At 45.5% G+C, this 18,978-nt stretch overlaps 1 protein-coding gene across 1 annotated transcript in view; it reads right to left on the minus strand.

The window, feature by feature from the left end:
- Positions 1-18,978, minus strand: part of FBH1 (F-box DNA helicase 1) — a 41,168-nt gene that overhangs the window by 20,124 nt on the left and 2,066 nt on the right. Inside the window, exons 2-9 of the mRNA XM_065399092.1 lie at positions 16,024-16,188; positions 12,978-13,516; positions 11,653-11,783; positions 7,950-8,085; positions 7,442-7,632; positions 5,772-5,885; positions 3,991-4,085; positions 2,371-2,539 (exon numbers count right to left, since the gene is read on the minus strand). Coding sequence (XP_065255164.1) covers positions 2,371-2,539; positions 3,991-4,085; positions 5,772-5,885; positions 7,442-7,632; positions 7,950-8,085; positions 11,653-11,783; positions 12,978-13,516; positions 16,024-16,188 — 1,540 coding nt within the window. The remainder of the gene's footprint in view (positions 1-2,370; positions 2,540-3,990; positions 4,086-5,771; positions 5,886-7,441; positions 7,633-7,949; positions 8,086-11,652; positions 11,784-12,977; positions 13,517-16,023; positions 16,189-18,978) is intronic.

Raw genomic sequence — 18,978 nt, forward strand, 5'->3', positions numbered from 1 at the left:
ATTATTAGTTTGCACGAAAACTTATCTGAGAAGTGTCATAGCCTTTCCTTCTATTACTAACGCTCAAAGGAGCAAAGAGGAGCTATCTATGGTATTTATATGGCCCTCCCACATGAACCTCACAATCCTTAATGTATCTACCCTCACAACAGCCCTATGATGTAGGGAAGTTCTATTATTCCCATTTTACAGATGGGGAAAACTGAGGCACACAGAGAGGCTAACTGACTTGCCCACAGTCACATAAGGAATCTGTGGCAGGGCAGAGCATTGAACTCACATCTCTGGAATCCCAGCCTAGCATTACCACCACTGGGCCATCCTATATGAAAGAATTCAAAAATTGCTGGTTGCAAACTGGTTTAAAGATGACATGTAAGGGGTTGAAAATTGAGTGCCAGCCCTTGTTTGCTTCTTTCTGATATCTAAGAAGTCTGGAAAGGCTATTTCAAAAGAAGGGCTCTTTTTCTTCCACACCTTTTACCTTAGAAATACCAGGGCTGTCAATTCTGGTCTTCCATGTTTTGCTGGAGGTCTTTATGGAGGACCTAGATATGTTGATTTGGTGTCCACACAGCCCTTGACTGAAGGAGTGGAAGATGCTGAATTTTTAACAAAAGAGGTTCTCTTTCCAATTGTTTATTGAGGCCTTCGGGTTAAACAAGTTTTTAACAAACAACAAAAAGTTTAAACAGTCTCAATAAAAAAAAAAAAATCCTCTCCCTGCTCAGGCCTTGTCTATATTCCAAGTTGCTCTTGTTTATCTTTAAACCAGTTTAAAACTGATTTTGTTAAACCAGTGCAAAACTGTGTGGGCTAAAGCTCACTCAGGCCTTGGCTACACTTGCAAGTTAGAGTGCATTAAATCAGCCCCCGGCGCCCTAACTCCTGAGGTGTCCACACTGGCAAGGCACTTAGAGCGCTTGGACTCTGCAGCTGGAACGCTCCTGGTAATCCACCTCCACGAGAAGCATAGAGCTTGCTGCACACCCTGGCTGAAACGCCCGGGTGTCAGTGTGGACGACGTGCTGCATTACTGCGCAGTGATTGGCCTCTGGAAACATCCCATAATCCCTTGAAGTCAAGTGGCCACTCTTGTCATTGTTTTGAACTCGGCTGCAGGCATGGGGATAACCCCTTTCAAAGCTCCATTTCTGACAGCCGGCATGCTTATCTGCTCCGGGACAAAGCAAACCATTACTGTGGAATGCTGCTGCTACCGAGGCAGGCGTGGCGGGGGGAGGGGGACTGATGTCGGAGTTTCCCCCTGCTGCTGTCTTGAACTTACAAGACAGCATGCTGACACACTCTCTGCCCCCCAAAACACAGTCTCTCCCCCTACATACACACAACACACTGCCTGTCACATTCCACTCCCTGCCCTGCCCATTTGAAAAGCACGCTGCAGCCACTTGCACACTGGGATAGCTACCACAGTGCACTGCTCTCTGGGGCATTGCAAGAGCTGCTAATGTGGCCACGCCATTGCGCTTGCGGCTGACAGTGTAAACAGACAGCAGTGCTTTCCCGGCTGCTGTCTCCAAGGGCTGGTTTAACTCCCGGCGCTCTACATCTGCAAGTGTAGCCATGTCCTCAATGTATGCCACGTTTAAACAGCATTAAGAGTGTGTCCAAACAGGACTTTGCATCGGTTTAACTGAATCAGTTTAACTAGCGGTGTGATTTTAAACTGGCACGACTTTCAATATAGACAAGGCATCAAAAGCCAATTCAGGAAAGCACATGTTTAATTTTGAGGATGTGCTCAAAGGGACATAAGGAAGTCTGATTATATAGTTTCTCTAGTGTTTTAATCCTATCAGCAATCCAGTCATTCATAGGCTCATCCAAGAAGAGACAGGGAAGACCAGACACAAATTTCTAGTGTAAAAAAAAAAACAGAAAAACAAAAAATCCCTCACAGGTCTTCTTTAAACCTCATAAAGGAGCAATGAAAGGGACTTTTTTTTCCTTTTAACCCCAAAAAACAATGAAAAAGAAATATAAAAAGTGATGCCCATAAACAGAAATGCAATTCAAATAGGATGTTTTGCAAAATTCCCTGCAAGATGCCCATGGCCATTTCTTTAATTCACCCTTTTTAAATACCTTAAAGATTTCTATGCCAATTTAGTGCCCTTCAAAGTGTGGCATATGTTATCCAGGAGGCAACAGTGCAAACTTCCCCCATGCACTGCCATCGACTGATATAGAAGAATCATCCTACAGCTCTGAGGCTAATTCAGTCCTTGGTTTCTCTGCTGACCATAGAGGAAGGCGCTGGCTGGTGGCCTACATGCTGAGATTCTGAACAGCACACTTTGCCCTACCCTGCTCTATGAACAGGGAAACGAGAAGATTGCTACTTACTATTTGCCGACACTCGCATACGCTAATGAATGGAAAGTCTTGCACATAACGTTAGGTGGGAAGACACTCTTTCCGCTCTCCACGATGGCCTTGTTAAATGCCACATACAGAAAGCTGAGATGGGGAAACTTCTCTGCATACTTGACCAAAGTCGAGGTCTTTCCCGTACCTGAAGAGCAAAAGAAAGAAAGGTGTCCTTGTGTCAGAATCCTACCTGTATTCCCAGCACTTCTCTCCCATCAGGCTCTTCATCACCCCTCTATCATTAGCCTAGCCTGCGCAATGTGGTTGAGATTTTCAAAGCCAACTAAGGCATTTAGCCAACCAACCTCCAGTGAAATTAATGGGAGGGGCGTGGCTAAGTCAGCTTTGGAAATCTCAACCTGTAGCCACAAATGTTATGAACAGTTATAAAATCACGCAGTGCTTTTAGAACACTCCAGCTAACCTATCTGACATGAGAACATTCTGGGAAAATGAATTGCACCAGTTGTCTAGACAGGTGGCAAGCTGAGCTTACTGTCTTGTGTGGGTGTGGTGGAACAGATGACACCCCACCAGCCAGTCAGGGGCTAAGCAACTCCTGTGGTCACAATCAGACCAAACTCACGTGGCAAGTCAGGCTTGGAGGCAGGCGCTCAAAAGGGAGGACCTCATGCAGTTGAGGCGGCACTCAGAAGCAAGCAGAGCCAGGGGCCCCAGACTGAGACCCTGTGCCTTGCAAACGCTGCCTGCCTTGGCCCTTTAAGGAAGACAACGGACCAATCTGTTTTTCTGTGTTGAAGCCCTGCTCCCAGATTCAGCCCCAGCCTTTACTTGCACTGAAGAGTGGGAACCTCGACTGCCTATGGGGCCTGACAGATTGCTTCCCTCTCTCTGGCTCAAGGAAAAAGGCTATGGGAGTATTTTCCTGTTGTCGGGACTGCTTTCTATCCCCCAAAAGGGGACGGATTCCCTAAAAGGTACAGCTAAAGAACTGTCCCCCAGACCCAGATCAGAGGTTTGCAGCTACATAGAGAATTATGCATGATATAAGCAAAGTGCCCTCTCTCACCCCAAGGGGGCGACCTCAGGACGTAACATTTCACAATGTGCTCGTCACCCTCCCCCACCCCTTTTCTTTCTATTATTTCTACCTATTGCATCATATTATCCTGGTCTGTGTGCTCTCCAGGGCAGGGGCTGCTGTATTTACCTGTTTCCATAGTGCCTAGCACAAGGGAGCCCTAATCTAAAACTGGCACTACTGCAATACTGCTACTAAGAGCGAGGTCAAAAATGTATTTCCTTTTATAATTTACTGCCCTTCATTTCTTTTTTGGGCTATTATAAAGACACCCACTTTTATTCCACTTGTATGAGGAGCTAGAGTTGTGTATGAGTATTCTGAAAGCTGCTTATTTCCTGCCTACATGTTTATACAGGTATTTGATTTCTACACAAAAAAATCTACCTCTTGATTCATTTTTGTTAGCTGTAAGCAGTGTTTGCCATGTGTACCTCCTCAGCTCCAACAAAGGAAAAACAACAGAACTGGAGTTTGCTTAATTGTCTAATAAGCCATTTTTTTTTTTTTTGATAAAGCATCCCTGCAACTTGTTTCACAGTCAGCTTTCTTACCTGCAAATGCCATAATTTTCACTACTTGACCAGGCAAGATTGTGTGGTTTAGGATCCTTTGCTGTTCGTGGGTTAGTTTTATGTCAAGCTTCTTACTAAAAATAAGAGCAAAACAATTATTTTTCTGTGTTAAAATACACAACCGACAAGGAACATATAGCAATGATGTGCCTGCGCATGGAACTACAACGCCCTCCTATTGGAGAGGCTGGACTGGGGAGAGATAAGAGGCAGCCAAGTCAGACAGGAAAAGGCTACAGCTGTATAAGGCCAGAGATAACAAGGGCCAGAAGGAGGGTTGTAGCAGTGGGGACCATGCAGAACGGGCAGATATTGGAGAGAAAAAAAGCAACATGACTGCAGATGGGAGAAAGAAGGGGTGTGACCTTGCATAAGGTCACTCGGGAGCCTTTAAGCCTAAGTCACTCAGGTGCGAAGTTCCACTTCCAAAAACGACTTCAGCTCCTAAATCTCACTGAAAAAATTCAACAGGACTTAGGCTCTTTTCAACATTTGACCTTTAACCTCTCTGTGCCTCACCTCAGTTCCCCCACTATAGCATGGGGGATCGTTATCCTTTATCTCGCAGAGAAGCTGTGAGGTTTAATTAACGTTTATAAAGCAATTCGCATTTCAGTGTTATTTTTATAAATAAAAATATAATTAATTGTAATAACCCTACACAGCAAACTACCTTTTTCCAGAAAGTTGGTGTGAGATACCAAGAGAAAATTCCTCCATCTAGGTATATCCTGCTGATTCTTCCAAAGCCATTCATTAACAAATGACTATTCCCAGAAAACTCCCTTTCTACTGACTGCAACTGTGAAAGAACCAGAGTTAAATGAAGATTTCTGGGCACGGGAATGGAACTAAGGGCTGGGAAACAAGAGGGCTGAATCCCACATGTTCAAAGTATCTATGGAATTCCCATCACCTTACCTGTGAGGTAGGGCAGTGCTATTATCCCCATTTTACAGATGAGGAACTGAGGCACAGCGAGGCTAAGTGGCTTGCCCGGGGTCACCCAGGATGTTTGTGGCAGAGCAGGAATTGAATCCTATTTCCCAAAGGCCCAGACTAGTACTCTAACCACTGGACAATCTCTCCTTTAAGTAGCAAGCTTTCAGCGACTTGTATCAATACAGATGACAGGATGGAGTTTGCGTGGGCAAGAGATATATCAGCAAATGTCTGATGGCTGGTTTGCCATCTCTTGAATAAGGAGGCAATGATGATAAACATGCATTTATTAAAATTATTTTCTTTGTGGTAGCGACACGAGGGGTTGAGGCCCCATTGTGCTAGGCGCCACACACACAAAACAAACAAGCTTTTCTAAAGGGACCACCAAGCTTAAATTAGCCGAGCCACACTCCCTTCATGCCCCAAAACATCCCCATGGACAGGGAGGGGGCAGGAGTCTGCCCCAGGAACTTGGGGTGATAACAGTCATTTTAGCCAGCAGTAGTCATGTTATAGGCAGATAACTGTGTTTAATAGATGTTTCTTACCAACTGCGGTCATTGTAATGAGTAAAAACCCCTCATTTTAGTAAGAAAAATAAAATATGTTGAATTTTTATAGCTTATGGGTCTGATTCTGCTGTCCCTCTGTTGCAGATTAATGACACTCCAATGAGACAAAGAAGCTACTCTGACGCCAGTGAGAATGAGACTCTGTAAACTAGCCCTTTCTGTGAAGTGTTTGCTCAGTCTCCAGGACTTTACAGGGATCTGTGTATTTGGCCCTCTCATTTAGATTAAATACATGAGCAGTACCTGGGCCAAGCGCCTCTTCCACAGTTTGAACTGGGTGTTTCCAGCTTTGTCGTCTTAGTAACAGGGCAAGAGTTCTCCATCAAATACAAGCAGTAGAAAATACTGTAGTGAAACCTTACAGAAAATATAAAGACAGATAACAAATCTAATGTAAGAGGATCTTTAACAATGCTCAATTAAATGTCAGTTACCTCCCTTTGCCCCTACAAAAGACCCCAGAAGCTGTTTATGCTGCCAATAAAGCAATATTTGGAGAGCTCGCTAGCTGACTTATCCAATACGGTGCCAGACTGGACCAGAGGACTTCAAATTTGTTTCTGAGATGAGTAAAACTGCACATGGAAAGATAACATAGCACCCCCTGCAATAAAGAGCTGAAGGTGCTGAGGAAAACAGCCAACCAAGATCATTCCTGTTTCAGTGGACAGACTGGAGATTTCCCATCACTATATAACAAAGTGTCCTAAGTGGGCAGCATTTGGGATATTAGAGTACCCAAAATTTTCATCAGATGTGTAGACAGCCATCACTTACACAAATCGAAAAACAAGGCAGGCCACAAACATTCAATGAGTCTAAACAGGGAGACAACATTATCATTTAAAGTGCTGTTATAGTCTGAAAAGTGAGTGTAAAAGCGGCAAGGAGGGGCTCCCTGTTTACTGCCGCTCATGGACCCAAGAGCAAGTTCGCCCACCTTGTAAAAAAGATTATCTTTATAACCATCCGCTCCACAAACATAACCAAGGATTGGCAAATCAAGCTGGGTCCTTTCCTTCTCATGGGTCGACACCTGTAGTAAATATTCTGCAACTGAAGCCTAATTAATCACCCCGTTGCTGATATCTGAGTTATAAGAGAATCCAGATCACTCGGAATAATAATCACAGATAGCATTTTACATTATGTCTACACGATGCTTTGATTAACGAATTAATCCTTGCGACACCCTCAGAAGGTGCATTAGAAAATGCAGGTAGAGATGTGAAATGACTTGCCTGAGGCTACGTGGTGAGTCAATGATAGCTGACTGAAACTCATAACTTTCCTTAGGGTATGTCTACATTACCCGCCAGATCGGCGGGTAGCGATCTATCGGGGATCGATTTATCGCGTGTAGTGTATAGGCTATAAAATCGATCACCGATCGCTCTCCCGTCGACTGCTGAACTCCAGCTCGGCGAGAGGTGGAAGCAAAGTCGACGGGGGAGCCGCGGCCATTGATCCCGTGCCGCGAGGATGCGAGGTAAGTAATTCTAAGTCGATCTAAGATACGTCGACTTCAGCTACACTATTCTTGTAGCCGAAGTTGTGTATCTTAGATCAATCCCCCCCAGTGTAGACCAGGCCTTAGAAACTCAATGCTTCTCATAGCTGGGTTAACTCTGCTGTGCTAAAAGGAGCAGAAACAACAACTTGCTTTCATAACTGGGATAAGCAACGAGGACTCCAAATACACATTCGTGGTTGATCTGCTGTGTATGGAAGTATTTGTTTGATACAGTCACTTTTCTGAAAATAACAGCACTTAAAAACCACCCTGAACTACGAATATACTGGACTCTTAGCTGCTGTGAACTAAGTTCAATGGGGCAAGGATGTGCTCACAATAAATAAGCATTCCAGCTGCAGATTTTCATTTTAAGATACGAGACTCTCTCCCTCCTCACCTGTTACTTATATTGATGCCCTTCTCCCTCATTGCATTCAGCAGTGTGGCCATACAGTACAACATCTCAGTGATGTCCAGGACTGAAAGGGTAGAGCTGGGTCTCCTAAGACAAGCCATCAGCTTCTGGATGTCACGAACGCCATCGGAGAAGAGCACAATAGCTGCCATCACGGCCCACACGTTCACAGCCTAGAGAGGGTGATGGCAAAAAGAAGAATGGAGAGAACCAAGAGGACTGCACAGTTTGTCTACTCAAGGCATTGGGGGAGGAGGGAGAGAGAGAGAGAGAGAGGCAGGCATTGTGAAAAGATCCCTGTGATTATTAATAGCATCAGTAACAAATTTCCTCAGCCAATCCCCCTCTGCCCCCCTGACTATTTAACATTTCCTATTTACGCTAACAACTTATCACTGGCAAATGCTTTTCTTTAGGAAAACCCTTTACGCCCATTGCCCACAAAGTAAAATGTAAGACCAAAAAAAACCCCAAGGAACGTTTAACCTACCCCCGCAGTGCCCTCTAAATCAGGCAGTCTCTGGATGATGCATATTTCTGCCTTGGTAAACAGATGGTGCTGCTTCAAGCATCTGAGAACTGCTTCAGGGTCCATTCTCCGGGTAGCGTTGGAGGCGGCCATATACCTGTGAGGAAAGTGCCCAAAAGTCAAGGAATGAGTTAGGTCATCTGCAGTACCATTAAGCCTGCCCTGTTGTGTACCCCATTTAGCCTACAGTATGCATGTAGCCAGATGGGCTCGATCCCGCCAGGCGTTGAGCACTCTGGCTCCGATCTAGCAAGGCACCTAAGCATGTGACCAGTTCCTAGTCTCATTGACTTCCAGGGATTAAAAGTTAAGTGAAGCACGTGCTTAAGTACTTTGTGGGATCAGGGCCCTGGATTGTAAACTCTTCAAGGCAGGGATCGTGTCTTCCTGTATGTGTAGACAGCATGTAGCACACTGTGGGCGCTACAGGAGTCTAAATGATAATGCACAGGGAACGGAGATGAGAGGGAGCTGTGATCCTCGCAGCCATTACTGCTAATAATGAGGATGGCCTGTGGAAATCCAGCATGCACTGGTCAGAGAAAAGATCACTTCTTTTACACGTTGGGTTTTTCAGTCTCTCACATCTTAAAAAAATCCCACTACTTTTGACCCCATTTACCTCTCCAACTTCCACCTCATCTTCCTTCTCCCTTTCATATCCAACCTCACTGAATACATAGTTTACAAGTCACAGTCTGGAGTTCCTCTCCTCCACCCTCTCCAATCTGGCTTCAGGCCCAGGCGCTCCACTGAAACCACTCGCCAAAGTCTCTTAAGACCTCTTCCTAGACAAAGCTGAGAACCAGTACTTCAGCCTCAGCCTCTTTGCTGGTCATCTGCTTTGGAGACCATTGACTATGCTCTTCGTCTTGCAATCATGTCTTCCCTTGACTTCCATGACTGTCCTCCCCTGGTTCTCTTCCTCCTCCTCCAATTGTTCCTTCAGTATGTCCTTCGAAGGATTCTCCTCATCCCATCTCCAACTTCCTGGGGAGGTTCCACAGCCGTCTGTCTCCCCCTATACCTTATTTCTGGGTAATCTCATCCACAAATGCAAATTCAGACACCATCTCTATGCTGATGAGTCTCCGACCTACCTCTCTACTCCAGCCCTGCCTCCTTTTGTCCACATTAAAACTGTGGCCTGTCTCTCTAGACATCAGCTAAAGCTCAGCACAGCTAAAACAGAACTTTTACTCTTCCCACCACTCCCTTCCTGGTACCTCTTTTCTCAATCACTATGGACAACACAGGGTGGATAAAAATTGATGATTTATTAAAAAACAATAAAAAGTCCGATTTATTTATTTAAATTAAACACTGGTTTGTTTTTAAAAAAATAAAAAAAAATTAAATTAAATTTGAAATTGACAACCTATTTTAAGGCCTACATTTATTATAATCTATTAAAATCATTTAAAATAAATACAAAATATAATATTAAGCAGAAAATGTTCGCTGCCAAGTGTTAAAGTCAAACCACTGAAGTCACCAGCTAAGCACCTGGAACCAGTTTGTTGAAATGCTAAACCAGCTTTTGACAGCAGTAGCCTCTTCTACAGGTACAGAGAGAATATTTTCTTCTTATCTGTTTATTCAGCTAGTGCAGTTCACTGACTCGTTGATTCAAAATTAAGAAATCAGTGGGTGTTGAAAAAGCAGGAAAGTTTGTTTTCCTCTTCCAATCTATTAACAAGAACTGTGTGTGAGAGGATGAGATCTACTAGCTTCAAAATCTTGAAGGACATGGTGACCAGAAACAATCAATACAATTTGCTAATTACAGTTCATACTTCCTTTGTTTAATAAATCAGTTAGTTTTAAATGAAAAACATGTTTTGGTAAACTTTTTTCTTATGTACCCAGAACATTTAAAGGTTACAAAATTAAAATGCTGTTTGTGCTGTTTTAATTAAATTTGAGTTTCCATCCAGTGAGAGTTTGATGAAAATCAAAAGTAAACTATTAGTCTAATAAATAGAGGTGCATCATTCACCATTTACTATCATAATAAAAAAATAAAAATTAAGAATGAATATATGTTAAGGTAAGCTATGTAATTGTTTAAATAAATGTGTATAGATATAGTGTATCAAGACTAGCAAAAAGAAGCACCAAATTTAGTGTGAAGGCTATATTTAGTTGCCAATCAATATGTTTTAATGGTTACCATTTGTTAACTAAGTATTGGGCACTTAATAATTTTAACCCTTAGGATTTTGGACCAGCACTAAATAGTTACATCCAATTGGTTGGCATGTCTGTCTAGTTGGCTGTTTAGTGATTTAATGGTTATCAGCCAATGAGCATCAACCTTTGCTTAGGAAAATAAAGTACAAATGCAAAACATGATTAAAGTCGATTTAAAATCAGTGTTTGCTGGTTTAAATCATGATTAAAATAGGTGACTTAAATTGCTTTGATTTGAAATCAACACTCGCTGGTGCACCACCATTGTGCCTGTCACCCAGACCTCTCTCTAGGTCCTCAGACCCAGGCTGTATTTAAATCTTGCAGACTCTTTCGGGATATCATCTCTAACATATGGCCTTAACCATCCACACAGCTCAAACTCTCAGCCAGGCTCTCATCATCTCACATCTCAATTACTGCAACATCCTTCCCTCTGCCCTTGACAAATGCCATCTTGCCCTGCTCACATCCATTCAGTATGGTGCCGCAAAGATAATTTTCCTAGTCAATCGCTTTGACCACGTCGTCCCACTCTTTGCAGCCCTTCACGGGCTCCCCCTTCTCTACTGCATCAAACACAAGCAATTACTCTTCACTTTCAAGGGCCTCATGACCTATTCCTCACCCTACGTATCATCTCTCATTTGCTATCTAGATGTCGACTTTCACCTCCAATCGGCCTTTCTGCCAGCCTCCATTGCCCACTTGTTAATATTTTCCCATGCTGCTCCTCGCACTTGGGAGGAGCTCCCAGCAATCACCTGCAAAGCTAACACGTTCTCTTCCTTAAAACTCTCCTTTGCCACGTTGCCTACAAAACACTTGACAATGGTTAGGCCCCTGGTGTGCTGAGGCCACTGCCTACCATGCTGAGCTATACTGTCTCATTGTTTCCTTGGCTTCCCCGTCTGTCTGTATCCATCTGTTATCTCATACTTAGATTGTAAATTCTTTGGGGCAGGAACTGTCTTTTTGTTCTGTGTTTGTACAGCGCACAGCACAATGGGGTTCTGGGCCGTGACTAGGATTCCTAGGCACTACTGTAATACATGTAATAAATAATAGTAGCCAGAAAATGGAATGATTTGGAAATTTAGAGCATCACCTCTAGGTTATCTTTTTATGGCATAAAAACTTGAATGGTTAAGGCATCCGAGTAAGAGAAAATGGAAACAGGAGATTTTTGGGTGGAGTGGGGAGAGCGAAGGCGGCATTTTTTGCCTAGCCCTGGAGGTCCACTGATCATTTTTACTTCTCATAATTAATTCCTCCTCCCCCCTGCACACCCCAATCATGTGAAGCAGGTGGTAGATATGTGAGAGGAAGTTAATCACCTTTCTTGGCAAAGCACAGCATAAAATGAAGGCAAACCTACAGCAACAGACTGGAAACAGGGCAAAGCACCGCGGGGCTGCTTCCCCCACCTGCTGACGTACAGCTGTAAAATCACACGATGAAACAGACTCACCTTATAAATCCCAGCATGCACTGATCCTGCTCTTGGGTTATACCGTAATGATCCAGAATCCATTCAACTGTGAGCAGAGCCTGGGCCTCCTTCATGAGGTACTGACGGTACAGCTTTTTCCACAGGATAAACTAAAATGCAAATCAATGCCCCTATCTGAACAGCACCTTACAACCCAAAACACTTTATAAACAGGCTTCTTCTGACAAGCACTAAGAAGCAGCATTGCTCCTGGGGGAGACATGTAATTTCAGTTTAGCAAGACCCAGCAGCTCGATAAAAACAAGCAGGTGGCTCATGATGGGGCAAAAAGAAGATGGAGAAAAAGGAGGGATGGAGGAGGAAAGAGTGAAAATTCCTGCTCCTTGCAATCTAAGGACTTGTCTACGAAAGGCTTGTTTCTCTAGAATTTCTCACTATAAGTACTCCTGGCTTAACCACACAGGTGAAGCACCAATGCTGGCAAGGCACTATCAGCCACCCGCATTTTTAACACTGTCACTCAGACCTACTTTGAATAGGATTAGAAAATATAGTGCTTCAGACATCCTATGGCTCTCTGGAGCCTGTCCACACGAGCCCTCCCACTGTAGCTACCCCTTTGGGTAGACAACGCTAAGGGCTCATCATCTCTTACTGTCTCCAAATCTAAAACAACTCCCAACAAGTTCATCATTATTTATTATTTGTACTGTGCAGTCATGGACCAGGGCACCAGTGTGCTTGATGCTATACAAACAAACAAAGAACTAGAAGATGGTTCCTTGCCTCCAAAAACAAACAGCCTGCCTGTAAGGCAAGTGATAATAGGTGGATGCAGGCAGATGGGATAGTGCCTGGGAACAGTGAGACAATACTGCTCAGCAAGATAGCCAGTGGTCACAGTGCACGAGCTAACAACAGAGGGATCGTGGCAGAGGGCAGTTTTAAGGACAGTGGGATGGCCTTGCAGATGTTTACAGGCAGCTCCTCCAAAGCAGGTGGAGCCCACAGAGGAGAAAGCACAAAGGGAACGGTTCAAAAATGTAACTGGTGGCTGATGAAGGCTGGAGCCACTGACCTGGTGATGGTGGTGATGGGGGCAGGAATTGAGGATGTTCAGTGTCACCTCCTAGCAGACACTTGGCACCCCACAGACAAGGCTTCACAAAAGAGTGAAGTAAGGGGGGTTATGGCGATTACTGATGGGGTAGATAAGTGGATTCAAAGGAAGAAAGAGAGAGGTCACTTAGCTAAGGGAGAACGTTCCTAGTGCATCAGCAAGAATGGGACATGATAAAGGCAGCAAAAGAATCTGGATTAAATCCGTAAAACAACACTCTCACCAATGGATCACTGATAATCTCTCTCCAGCGATGACACACCAAGCTCAGGTTCAGACAGAGATCAGTCACAGGGAGGAAAGCAAAGATAATGCTCAGGACTTCATTGGGCAGCTGGTCAATGTGTCCTTGGGGTTCTTTACCGCATGAAGTCCCTAGGAGCCCAAAATATGAATCAGGAATTGGATCAATTTCTATGACATCAGGGTCTTGTCTGATTTCTGTGTGTCCTGGAAAATACTTGAGGGAACTGTCCATCGTGGGCTTTTTATCAGTCCCACCACATCTACTGTATTCTGTATAATTGCTGCCAGCTCCTTCTGAGCAGAGAGGCCGTTTCCTAGAGGCCACAGGACCCCAGGGAGCCGTTTTAGCATCTCCATCACATCCAAGGAGGGCACAGTGATCCTCCAACTCCTCGTCCATGAAGAAGGAATCCAACGACTCTTCCTTAACTTCATTGCTTTTTGCCACTTTGTTACCGGTGGGTGGCATCTGAATGACTTTGAAGTAATCAGTGATGCTCCTCTGATGACCCTGTCCTACAGCAAAGACAAAAGGAAAGAACACAAGCAAAATGTGTTTCTCTGTGGGTATCCAATGCCTGAAAGCCTCTAGGAGCCTTTAAAACAAAAAGGCAACATGCTAACACCCCGCTACTCCCTGCCCCCCACCATGATCTTTACACACAAATAAATACATAGAAAGAAAGATGTAATTTCTACTTCACATTAATTATTTCCTCTGAACAGACAAACACGGTGACAAAGGAAGGAAGCAGAGAGATAGGAGGATAAATAAAACCACTGTGGTCAACCTCTTAGATCAGCATAAAGCCCTTCCTGCTGCAGTTTACTTTTCAGATTCCGGTGAATAAGAAAACAAGTTGAAACAACAGTGAAGCCGCAAACTGTTCCGAGCTTAATGTGAAAAATCGCAGCATAAAACCCAAAATCACCATTACTCAAATGTGGCCACCAGCGGATTTTTTGCAGCCATAACAGCCTCCTGGACAGAGATTGGGGGGACAAAGCGGCAGTGCCACCCTGCAGCGCCCAGTTTTTGCTCCTGGATGTGCTCCCTTGATGTTTGCTGGCACTGCCAGCAGGGTTCAGTGCCCTGCACCGTGCAGCCTCCTTGGGGGCTCCAGGCAGTGCCTCTGGAGAACATGGCGCTGGTGTGCACGGCACCAGAGGAACCTGGGGCTCCGCAGGCGGATGATGTTCCTGACCTTCCTTCTTGGGGGTGGCGGGGCTCGGGCTCCAGCCCCGGGGGTCCCACTTCAGGCTTCAGCCTGAGGCGGCAGGGCTCCGGCTTGGAAAAATTGTCAGAGCGGCCACCAGCAAGAGTCGGTAGGCTCACTCTGAGGCCACCAAAATTTTGTTTCGAGAACCCTGACCCTAAATGGAACAGGCCTTAAATACTTATTGAAATTTTAAGAAAAGAGATCAACATTTAAAAAAAAAGTAATAAAGCTAATTACCAGCCACCCATTGACCTGACTGCAAAAAGATTATAGCACAGAAGTGAAACTGAAAGTATACGATGGACTCGACCCTCAGCAGCCCGTCCTTTCACTAATACAGCAACCCACACTAGCCAAACCCCTAGAGGTGCACTTCACCTAGGCAATCCTATTTTTGGTGTGGATATTAGTGCGTACCTATGCTGACATTAGACACCGTTACTGGTCCACACAAGTTCCATACTCTTCCTAGTCTGCAACTCACAGCCATTATTTTGTGCTTCCTAATGTTTAATCAAGAGGCAGTGTTGGAAAAACAAACGGGGCCAAGATTTTCAAAAGCAATTACTGATTTTGCATGCCCAAGTTGGCACGCCTTAAAGGGCCTGAGCTGAGCACCCAAAATGTAAAGCATCCAAAAATTACTAATTTTTCAAAAATGACTTGGCTGAAGACATGTGTTCAGAGTCTACAATGGAAATGAAGCATGATCCAGCAGTTAAGAACAGAGAATCAGGAGCCCTGAGTTCTAGTCCTGACTCAGCCACAGACTTTCCAAAAATGTTTAAGTGACTTAGGAATCTAAGTCTCGCTTTCAAAAGCAACTTAACCACTACTCAGTTTCCCAAGTACCTAAATCACTTTTGAAAATGAGACTTGGACGCTTTTGAAAAGTGTACCCCATGTGTGGAAAATGGATAGAACAATAGTTCCCTAATTCACAGAAAGGTTGTGAGGATTCATTAGTTAATGCTGTGAAGTGCACTGAGATCCCTGAATGGAAGGTGCTATAGAGCAGTGGTCTCCAAAGTGGGGTGCGCAAAAGGATCCTTCAGGGTGCACGGCAGGAGGAGCGTCGCCGTAGCAGCGCCGCCGCTTCGGCAGTTCGGGTGGCTTTTTTTTTTTTTTTTTGCTTCGGCAGTTCGGGCGGGAGTCCCTGCAGCGCAGCAGGGGATGCGTGCTCAACATTTTTTCCTGATAGGGGTGCGCGATCAAAAAAGCTTGGAGACCACTGCTATAGAGTATTAGCCAACAAACAATTAGAGAACTAACTAAATGAGAATGCATATTAAATAATGAATATCCAAGAGTATCTCCATAACTGCAGATGCTGCAGTGTATCTCTATTAGCGCTGCCATTTGCAGCAAGCAGGCTGGTCTAATGAGGCTGTTGAGTGCAGCTCAACTTTTCAAAGCAAGAGAAAGGCAGGAGACATTTGGAGTTGGTGTAAACCAGGACTTAACGCAGCCCTGGTGTGGGACTCGCCCTCCTTGGGAGGAGAAAGGATTCATGACTCCAAAAGTAGCTCTCTCCTAAGTCGCTCGCCATTGCTTACTTAGGCCACTGCTTAAGTACAGTTATACTGTACTTAAGTATATACTTAAGTATATACTATACTGTACTTATACTGGGTGATTACAGTATGGATCAATCAACTTCTTTCATTGTGGACATTCAATTAGACACCTCCTCCACTGCTCTTCCCTCAGTAACTGCTCACAGTAATTGGGGTTAAATTCCACCCGTTGCACAGAGGCAATATTAACAGCTCTCAGCTCTTAACCTGTTTGGAAACACTGTACCTTCTTGCTGTCTCTTGGTTCTGTACGTAGGGTAGAGGCCCCTGTTTAGATCTCCGCTCACCCGTCTTTGACTGAAAGGCTGTGTCAGGGAAGATGAGCCTTCTCCGCTCTGGCTGAATGCTTCACAGTCACTGGCTGTAAGGTGCTTTCGTTTAAATGCTCTCACTGTCACCAACATGAAAAGAAAATTGCACGGCTGTTAATTTAATTAAGTTTATGTTTATTTTCAAGTGACATGCTGTGCCTTTGGTAGACTGCGACAATCAGTTCATTAGGGATCAGTTAATTTATAAAAGCCCTATGGGATGATCCCCACATCTTAGCCAACGTACTCTCTTTCAGTAGCCTATGCAGAAATTTATACAGAGCTTTGAAGATATACTGTAGAGTAAAATACATCATCATCAAGACACTTTGCAACATTCAAAGCTATGTGGAAATTATAAAGTTTACACAATAACTTCACTCCTGGTGTCTAATTCATCACTGTACAGGACTTTGGGATATCCTCCGGTATGAAATGGCTACGCCACTGTAGACAGCTGCTATAGCGACAGAAGGAGTTTTGCCAATGCTGTAGTAAATCTGCCCCCTGGAGAGGCAGTAGCTAGATCAGTGGTCCCCAACCTTTCTTGTCTGGCAGGCGCCAGACGACGAGTCACCGCGGACCGTGACCGAGAAGCGGCACATCAATAGGCGTCGTCGCCGAAATGCCGCCGACAAGCAGCAGCATCCAGAGGCATCACCGCCGAAAATCAGTGGCATTTCGGCGGCGACGCCTCTGGATGACGCTGCTTGTCGGCGGCATTTCAACCGATGCTTGTCCGCTGGCCAGTACACGGGCGCACATAGATGCCCTGGTGGGTGCCATGGCGCCCGCGGGCACCGCGTTGGGGACCACTGAGCTAGATCAACAGAAGAATTCTTCCATCAACCTAGTGGCATCCACACCTGGGCTTAGGTTAACTCCGTTTCTCAAGGCTGTGAATTTTCCACACCTCTGAGCAACGTAGATAGGTCAACCTAAGTTTACAGTGTAGACCAGGCTCAAGTCTAGGGATCTGGTTACAACAGAAAAAAACTGTAATGTAGATGAGTCTTCAAGCCTGTTGCACAAATGGGCTAAAGCTTTGGATATATCCAGGACATTAGGCCTGTTAAACTTCTATCTACACGCAAAAGCTGAAAACTGGTAACTGGGCCCCCTACTCAGATATATTTGCAGTGTAGCTCTTATCTTTACTGTTGGCAGTAAACTAGAAAACCTTGTGAGCAATTTTAAAATGTTATACTGTAAACAGAAATTTGCAAGAACACATCTATTTTGATAACAGGGACTGGCAAAGATAGATGACCTAACTTCCAGTTACAGAATTATGAGTTAAGATCTAAAATGACCATGTGCAATAATGCTTCCAGCTGCACTAAAAGCATCCATCCCACACTGATCACTTGGCTTCAGTTTTTAATTCTTTATTATATCACACGGTAGAGAATGAGATCCCATCCCATAAACCATACCCAGGATATCTATGAAGCCAGTAAGTGCTTTTGGTTTACATTAGCATCAAAAGGTCAAGTCATTTTCCTTCACTTCTTCCTCTGCCTCAGAGCTATTACACACCACTAAGAGCTTTAGCAACGACCCCTGGGGTTTCTGATGCCTTATACACCTCTACCCTGATATAACGCGGACCTCGGGAGACAAAAAATCTCACCGCGTTATAAGTGAGACTGCATTATATCGAACTTGCTTTGGCCCTCCCTGTTCCTTGTTCCCTGACCGCCCCCTCCAGAGACCCCCGTCCCTAATCACCCCCAGGACCCCACCCCCTACCCAACCCCCCTGTCCCCTGACTGCTCCGACCAGGGCCGGCTCTAGGATTTTTGCCGCCCAAAGCAAAAACAATTTTGGCTGCCCCCCTCCCCCGTTCTTTAATTACCCCACCACCGGCCCCGCCTCAACTCCGCCCCTTCCCCAAATCCACAGCCCTGCCTCCTCCCCCCAGGCTCTCAAGCCTAGGAGGGAGGGAGGGGGAGAAGCGGCGCCCGCGCCGCGGCCACTTGGAGTCTCCCCCTCCCTCCCAGGTTTGAGAGCCTGGGAGGGAGGGCGAGTAGCGGCGCGCGAATCAGCTGTTTCGCGCGCCGTGGCAGCAGCAGCGGAGGTGAGCTAGGGCGGCCGGGCCACATTTTTAGGGGCGGCATTCTGGCGCCGGCCATGCCGCCCCTAAAAATGTGCCGCCCCAAGCACCAGCTTGTTTTGCTGGTGCCTAGAGCCGGCCCTGGCTCCGACCCTTATCCAGCCCTCCCCACCCCCTGACAGGCACTCACCAGCAGCGGCGGGAAGCAGAGCAGCCCAGCCCCAGCCCACTCCACTCCGCCAGCTCCCAGCCACGGCGCTCCGCTTCCCGCCGCCAGTGAGTGCGGGGAGGATCCCTTCCCACAAGTCCCCTCCACTGAGCGGCACGGCTGGGGCCAGGGCGAGGAAAGCGGAGCGGGCTGTTCCCGGCCCCCCGCTAATCCCCCGGGCCACTCTGGGACTGCGGGCCCCCCAAAAGTGCCCCCCCACAGCTCCTGCCCCCCAGGCCCGGGGGAGGGGAGCCCGTGACCGCCTCCGAGACCCTCTGCCCCTTATCGAACCCCTCGGCCCGAGCACCCTTAACACACTGCTCAGAGCAGCGTGTCAGAGCTTTACCACCTTGTATGCGAACCTGCGTTATATCGGGGTAGAGGTGTACAACCAACACTTCACGCCCCAAAACATACCAGAAGCAAACGTCTAAGGAAGGGAAAATGATTTGCTCTTCAAGATCAGATGCTTTTGAAAAATATTCCAATTAAAAAAAAAATTGTTTCTCTCTTAAAAGGAGAGTGGACACAGAAGTCAAAGTAGGGAATGCAAATACTTCATTAACAGGAATACCAATTTTAATTATTATATTTTAAAATCAAATT

This window comes from Emys orbicularis, chromosome 1 (assembly GCF_028017835.1).
Source record: "Emys orbicularis isolate rEmyOrb1 chromosome 1, rEmyOrb1.hap1, whole genome shotgun sequence".
NCBI classification, from domain to species: Eukaryota; Metazoa; Chordata; order Testudines; family Emydidae; genus Emys; species Emys orbicularis.